Source organism: Nematolebias whitei, chromosome 6, assembly GCF_014905685.2.
Source record: "Nematolebias whitei isolate Nwh7 chromosome 6, NemWhi1, whole genome shotgun sequence".
NCBI lineage: Eukaryota > Metazoa > Chordata > Actinopteri > Cyprinodontiformes > Rivulidae > Nematolebias > Nematolebias whitei.
Window position 1 is genome coordinate 12,692,608 of NC_056503.1, and position 8,031 is coordinate 12,700,638.

Consider the following 8,031-nt stretch of genomic DNA (forward strand, 5'->3'; position numbering starts at 1 on the left):
TTGCTGCCATAAGAAGCCATTTGTGATTATAGTGTGAAAACGTTCAGCTCTTTCAGAACAGCTATGACTTTTGGGATTGGTACAACTTTAGCTTTTTGAAATATTTAGCCTTTTCTGTCACTTTTTTCTCATAGAAAATGAACTGAGCTCAGTTTACATCCTTCAAATCTTTAGCTCTGTTTATTTGACTGCTCCTTTCACATTTTGTACTGGTTCAGCTTCTTTGTGCATAAAAAAAATAAATAAATAAATTCAGCTACTTTCAGCTGTTTTGTGCTCGTTTTAGATTCTTTCTGCTAATTTCAGCTTGTTATGCTCCTTTCAGCTTATTTCTACATTTCAACTTTTTCTGCTATTTCAGCTATGCTCAATGCTGAAAAACTGCTGAAATTAGCTAAAAACATGTTGAAATGTAGCTGAAACGGAAAAACAAGCCTAAGTTAGCAGAATAAAACGGAAAGAACACATATTTGCTGAATTTGGGTTAAATAAGCAGAAATGAGCACAAAAATTAGGAAATTAGCTAAAAAAGCTGAAATTAGCAAAAAAAATGGCTGAAAAGTAGCTGAAAATGCAAAAAAAAAGTTTATCTACCTTGGAAGGGGCTGAAATAAACAAAAAAAATGTGGAATTAGCTGAAAAAGCTAAATTTAGCCAAAAAACAGCTAAAAAGTAGCTGAAATTAGCAAAAAATGGCTGAAAAGTAGCTGAAAATGCAAAAAGAAGCTTATCTACCTTGGAAGGGGCTGAAATAAACAAAAAAAAAGTGGAATTAGCTGAAAAAGATAAATTTAGCCAAAAAAAACAGCTAAAAAGTAGCTGAAATCACAGAAAAATCTGCAACTACCAGAAAAAAGCTGAAAGGGCCATAAGCTGAAATTAGCATAAAGAAGTTAATTAGGCTGAAAGTAGCAGAAATTACCATGAAAAAATTGAATTTATCAGAAATCAGCTGAAATTAGCTAAAAAGCTATCTGGAACAAGCTTAAATTAACAGAAGAAAGCAGAAAGAACGTTTGCCCATTTAGGCTGAAAGAAGCAGAAATAAGCACAAGAAATGATTCTCTATCTGTTTTTATGCTAATCTTAGCGTTTTCAGCTAATTCCACATCTTTTGCGCTCATTTCAACTTTTTTCAGCCTAATTCAGCAAAAACATTCTCTTTCCTCTTCTTTCTGGTAATTTAAGATTATTTATGCTTTTCTAGCTACTTTTCAGCATTGTTTTTTTTGTTGCTAATTTCAGCTTTTTTTGCTATCATCCTGCATTTTCACAGGAAATGTAGTTTCTCTAGTTTATAATGAAAGGAGAGGAAACCTTAAACAAAACATTGCAGAAGACAAACTTACCCTCTGAACCCCCCCTCCACCCCCACCACACTACCTAATCAGCTCAGCACAGGTGGGACGAGCTGGTTTGTCTCACGCAACAAGTGCTCGGCCTCTCTGGGTCACGTCAGCGGACTGTAAACCGGGGAGGAATCACTCCCCCGCCCCCTGCCCTCATTCAGGCGCCCATGAACTGGAACATGTGGTTGAAGCACCACCAGCCAGTCCAGGCTCCAATCAAAACAGCTCCTTTTTTTTAATAGTTAAATGTGATCCACACGGTGTCAGAGTCCAGGACCCAATGTGTTAGCCTGCCAAGGGGAGGACAGCATCTACAAAGGCTGAGTAACAAAAACACAATGGGGGAGGGGGTGGGGGAGGATGTTAGTTACCCATATCTTTGCCAGTTGAATGGAAGTAATTTCAGGTAACTGGGCCGTTTCTGATCCAACACGGCGCTGATCGGAAACGTGGTTAATTTTCTACACAAGCGCCACGGTGTGAGGAAATAACTTTTAGTTGCTCAAAGTGAGTGAGCTTCACTCGAGCTTGTGCTGGTTAATACTCGCACACACACATTTCACAGTTTGAGCACGCCGTTTGTAAATTGTATACTATTAGTAACCTTGAAGATTAAGCTGTGGGAAGCAAGACAAGCGTTTAAATTTCAACACATCACTGAAGATTAAACAGGAGGAGCTTTCTGGCTTCGGCCACAGAAAGCAACGTGCACTCCACTCCGGCTCATATTTCACATGCTCAGGCCTTGTTAACAGCAACTGCTGGACACAATCTGAGCTTTTAAATTAAATGGTCAGCTGTTCTGTAACGCTTTAAAGGGATGCTTCAGCTCTTTTAAAGCAAGATTCTGTTGAACAGTTATAAAAAAAAAAGAACATCAAACCTGCTTTAGACGTGAGCAACCTCAGTTTGGGAGTTTAATTTTGACCGGATTGACGAGCTAACAGCTAGGACCAGAGAAAAGTGCTTGTGCCAGAAATCATCTCTGGTCTCAAAACTGCTTCACGAGAATACTGGTTTACAAACACCTACTGCATGTTGGCATCAGTTTAGTGTGAAATGGTTATTCTGGCAGGAGTATTGAGGTTTTCCTGGAAGGGCGCCCCAAATCAGCTAAAAGAATACAGCAGCTGATATTTAGGCCAAATAATGACAGAACTCCCTAAATAACTGAATAATGCAAAACTTACAGTGATATAAATATTTTAAACTATAGTAGCCCCTCGTTTATCGCAGGGGGATCTGCACCCTGAAGCCACGCAATAAGTGAAAATCAAAGTAAGAATAGTAGTACAAGTAGTAAGTAGTAGTTTATTTTATATACATATATATATATATATTAGGGATGCCCGATATTATCAGAATGGTATCATTATCGGTCGATATTAGCGATAAAGTTAAACATCGGACATCGGCCGTTGCATCAAAATAACTCACCGATATAAAAGGCTTCTGTTTTAAGTTAATTTTTAATTTAAGAAACTGTCAAGTATATCTATTAATGCACTACTACTTATGCACTTTTCACTTGTCGCTTGTGAACAGGCTGAGTTTAGATTTGTGAAAATTTACATATTTGCATTGTTTGAGTGTTGTCATTGTGTTTGAGAGTAAAAGTCATGAATAAATTTGACGTTAAACATAATCCAAGTTGAAGTGTTGCATCATTTTCAGCCCCTTTTTCAGCATCTGCATATGGTATTGGGCCAAACTGACAAAGATCATGCAGAATAATGTAGTATTTTAATTCCACAGCAGAGAAAGCTATGTAGTCTCTGTAAGTAGGTCTAGGGGAAAAAAAGGTATTGGTATCAGTTATCAGCCAAATAAGTTTTAACATATCGGCATATCGGCCAAAAATCCAATAACCGATGCCGATATTTTACATACGTTCCTTTGTCAGAACATATTCCTCTTATTTTGGCTTATTTGCTACAAAATTTGTGCAACAGCTGTAAGAGCTGGTGACATATATTCAGTAACAGCCATATGATATACATAGCACTTATGAAAAGTGTTAAATGTTATTTATTAGCATTAGTCACCTGCGATGCTGTCTCACTTGTGGAGGCTTGTTCCAGGTTCAGCTGCAGCGTGGGATCCTCTGCACTCCTGTGCATGAAGGACAGACTTTTTAACTTCAAAGTTTTTAACCATTGTTCCGTAAGACAGCATCCAAATGTCTGTGGTAAAACTCACCCAACAAGTCGTGCTATCGGCTATTAGCTTCTCAATGACGTTGGAAATGACGGCTGGTAACTCGGGTAACGTTACGTCAGAAAAACATCTCAGACTGGGGACGATGTAGCGAGGCTCAACGTGGTCCATAAATCTTCGGAAGCCGACATCCTCACCAACGAAAATTTTGAATTTTCCTCTCCGCACTGCTGCTGCAGGTAAAAACAGCGCCTTTTATACCGGCGAGTTATTTTAACGGAATGGTCGATGTCCGATATTGAACTTTAACGCCAATATCGGCCGATACCATGCCGATAATATCGTGCATCCCTACTCTAAACGCTCTAAAAAAAAAAAAAAAGCACAACGCTCTTGGCCACGCCCACTTCTCCACTGCAGAGCAGAGATATGACACAATGCAGGAGGAAGCTTGTCCTGCGGCGTGGGCTGCACACAGGTGCAGCAGACGCTAAATAATTTAAAATAATTTGTTTTAAATAAAATTCCACGCCGATCGTGCGGCTCATCCATCAATCAGCCGTTAGCTCGTCAATACAGTAAGATTGAATCTCTATTTCTCCAACTTAGATATCTGCTACAGGTAAGATAATAACATTTCATAACTCTGCCACAGAGCTCCTCTCAACAAGGATTAGATCAAACAGATCAGAGTTTTTTTCTCCTTCTGGCTTGACTTTTACTCGTAAAAATTATTTTAAGGATTGTGAGTTTATTTAAGTAAAAAAAAAAAAAAAAGAAGAATCTCTGACTAATTTCTGACACGGGTGAAGCACGTTTGAGTCACAGCAGAGCGTGCTGTGAATAAACGCTCTCAACAAGCTTCAGCACATATTTTGCTTCAAGCTGCCAGTGGTGGAAAAATGAAAACAACTTTTAACCTCTGCACTTGTCAGCGAGCGCACGCCTGCTTCACCCCTGCCGACGCTCCTCCGGAGCAATAAAAACAAGCTCCTGGTCATCACACATTTTCCAAACTTTGACTCCCACAGTGGGGCGTGCTGCTGGGGGTGGTGCACGCAACCAGCCACAGACAGAACAAACAATCGGTCTAAACCGTCTCCAGGACGCCTCGCGGTGAAACAACTCGAGGTGCGAGTTTGCAATTTGAGTTGGCATGAACGTATTGAAGTCCTGTAATGCAAAAACTATTTATTCTCACTTCTTTACGAACCTTTAGAGGACACGGGGGCTCTCGTGCACCATAAAACGTACTTTATTACAGAAAAGTCAGTGGCAGCAACCAAATCTGAGCACTCGTTTCATGAAAATAATGTTTTAAATTCCTCCTCTCTGAGTCATAAAGTCTCATGCTAGGCATAGAGGAATATTGTTTTAGCCCCAAATAAGAGGAATTCCATTAATTCATATCAGATACTTGTGGAGCCACAAACCACAGAAAACCCAAACGTTCATTTAAAAGTCCATCTGCTCCATAGCTGCTCTAGTTTGGAGAAATCTGTCAGTGAAACCATGCAATAAGGCTGAAACCCACTTCAGATCAAAGCGCCGAGCGTTTTTGAACGAGGATCAAATGGAGCGGCGAGAAGGCCGACAGCACCGACTCCGAGGAAGGATTAAAACAGCCATTAATTAAATATGTTCCTCCTCAAAACGCCGCTGCGTTCTGAAGCCAACGAGGCAAAACGCTAACGCCCGCCACGGTTTGTCACTCCGTTCATCAGCGATTCTCTTTGAGGATTATCGACGAAGGACGCCTTCGGGACGCTCTTGGAAGTGAACACGAGGCTCCGACAGAGCCCCGCTGTCAAAATTAACGGATTAATCTACGAGGGAGATGATGCGGAGGAAGACATGATCAAACGCGTAAATAACCAGACATTTTAATACCAATTCAACACATTTATTATCCTCCAAAAAGGCCAAACTCCTTCAAAAAAGGCACTTCGCTTCCCTTGACTTGTAACAATGCAGCTAAACAACAAACCTGGTGTCAGCCAAGGACTTTAAATTAAATATATTTACAATAAATAAAACATTTATACAAATTTATACAGTTACTTGTGCCATTCTTAGGAAGAAAATGCTCAAATATTTCCCAAGATCTGCCCATAACTAACAGAATATAGGTATGAACAGGAAGTGGAGGTAACACCGAACACTGTGCGGACAGTTTCTGCTGGTGACAGCTGTACCTGCGAGCCTGTCGGCAGCAGAGAACTTCACTTCGCTCATGCTGAAGTCTTTGAGCAGCTCCTGAGCACAGGGCGTGTGTGTTCCCTCTCACACATGCGCGGGGCTGTCTGCGTGCAGGTCCGTCTTGGCCATGTGCAGGACCACGGCAGGAGGTTTGTAGTGGCAGTGCGTACTGCTGCAGCTCACGCCGCTGCACGGCTTCCTCCCACTAGTCCTGTCCACCAGCTTCCTGCTGCACAGGCCCTGCCAGGTCTGCAGCGTTTTGGAGCTCCACACCCACACCCCACTGGTGATGCCCACCACCAGCGACATGAAGATCTTCAGCATGAACACGGCCACCGTGGGCACGGACGTCTGCAGCGAGCAGTCGCCGGCGGGGCCGCCGAACGAGCCGCACTTCAACTGCAGCCCCCTCAGCCTCCAGTAGTCCATGTTGAGCCGCTCGTAGAAGTAGCAGACGATGACGCAGGTGGCCGGCACCGTGTACAGGATGGAGTAGATGCCGATCTTCACCATGAGCTTCTCCAGCTTCTCCGTGTTGGTGCCTTCGGTCTTCATCACTTTGCGGATGTGGAAGAGGGCCACGAAGCCCGTGAGGATGAAGGACGTGCCCACGATCAGGTAGCAGGACAAGGGGATGAGGAGGAAGCCGGTCAGAGCGCCCGAGTCCATGCTGCCCACATAACACAGCCCCGTCAGCTCATCTCCTGCCACCTTCCTCATCGTGAGGATGATGATAGTCTTCAGGGCGGGGATGCCCCACGCAGCCATGTGGAAGTAGTTGCTGTGGGCTTCAATCGCCTCGTGACCCCACTTCTTCCCCGCGGCTAGGAACCAGGTGAGGGTCAGGATGACCCACCAGATCGAGGAGGCCATGCCAAAGTAGTAGAGGATGAGGAAGACTATGGTGCACCCAGTGGACTCCAGCCCCTCCTGGATGATGTACAGCTCGCCGTGCTCGCGGTCGCAGGCGATGTTCTCCGGCCCGGCCACCGAGCGGATGATGAAGGCCACGGAGTAGACGTTGTAGCACATGGAGAGGAAGATGATGGGGCGCTCCGGGTACTGGAAGCGGTGAGGCTCCAGGACGAAGGTCAGGACGGTGAACGCCGTGGACACGAAGCACAGGATGGACCACACAGTCACCCAGATGAAGGCGAAGTCCTTGTCCTGCCTGGACCAGTACACGTCCACGGCAGGGGAGCAGCGTGGGGCGCAGGACTGGCTCTTCTCCACATACTGGAACTTATCTGGGTTCTCACAGGAGCCCCGGGTGCCCGGCGAGCGGCCGTCGGTGGCGCCCGGCTGCCGGGGCCTCGGGGGCACCGGAAGCATGCCTTCACCCTTCTTCCCCTCCGGCCTGGTTTCGTTCTCGGGCGCCTCCATGCAGAGGGCGTTGGGGTCGTTCCTGGTGGGCAGCTTGGAGCAGTTCAGCGAGTCGGGCCAGGTGTAGCCGAAGGACTCCATGATGGGGGCACACCTCTCCCTGGCCTGCTCGCACATGGGTCTGCAGGCCGGGATGGAGGTGGACACTTTGTCTGTGCACATGGGGGCGTAGAGGGAGCAGAGGAAGAAGCGGAGGTGCACGTCGCAGCCATAGGACACGAGTGGAGCAAACTCCTGCAGCTTGATGGTGGCCTCCTGCTGGTCGTCGTGGTCCATGAAGTTGGGCATGCGGGTGAGGTTGTAGCCGATGCCCTGGCACATGGGGATGGTGATGGGCTCACACTTGGCCGGCCTGCCTCGGTCCAGATAGGAGCCGATCTCGAAGCTGGAGCCAGGAGTGAGCAGGAAACACCCCACGAACACCAGCACGCGCAGCGGGAACCCGTCCATCCTCGTTACTGTTGCGCCTCCAAAACAAGGCTGAGCGTTTGCAGAACGAGCATCGAAATGTGAAAACGGATTAAATCAAAAACGAAGTGTTCGGCTGTGTCCACATACCGACACGACCCGTCCACGAAGCAGCTCAGTGTCCGGACGGAGAAATCCTCAATTAAAGCCCATTAATCCCACGAGCCGCGGCTCCGCCACGAGCACGTGACGACGACAAACTTGAAGACGGAGCGACTGAAAGTCCAACACCTCCCAGGAGACAGGGGGCCTCCGGCCGGACACGAGGCTGGCGGGTCGGGGTTCAGCGGCTCCACAGAGCTCCGGAGTCCTCCGCGTTCAGAGTCCACACTGAAGTTTGAGAGACTCCAGCAGGGCACGAGGAGGAGGAGGAGGAGGAGGAGCAGGAGGTCCTCACGCTCACATTTCAAGCCCAACACCACCACACAAGGAAAATGATCAGACAGATGCACGAGGACGGTCAACCAGCTCCGGC

At 46.2% G+C, this 8,031-nt stretch overlaps 1 protein-coding gene across 1 annotated transcript; it reads right to left on the reverse strand.

Moving 5' to 3' along the window:
- Positions 1 to 5,789: 5,789 nt before the first annotated feature.
- fzd9b (frizzled class receptor 9b) lies at positions 5,790 to 7,571 on the reverse strand. The gene has a single exon (XM_037677388.1). It carries the CDS (start codon positions 7,536 to 7,538, stop codon positions 5,790 to 5,792), a length of 1,749 nt encoding a protein of 582 aa, XP_037533316.1. The 5' UTR covers positions 7,539 to 7,571.
- Between the last annotated feature and the right edge of the window lie 460 nt (positions 7,572 to 8,031).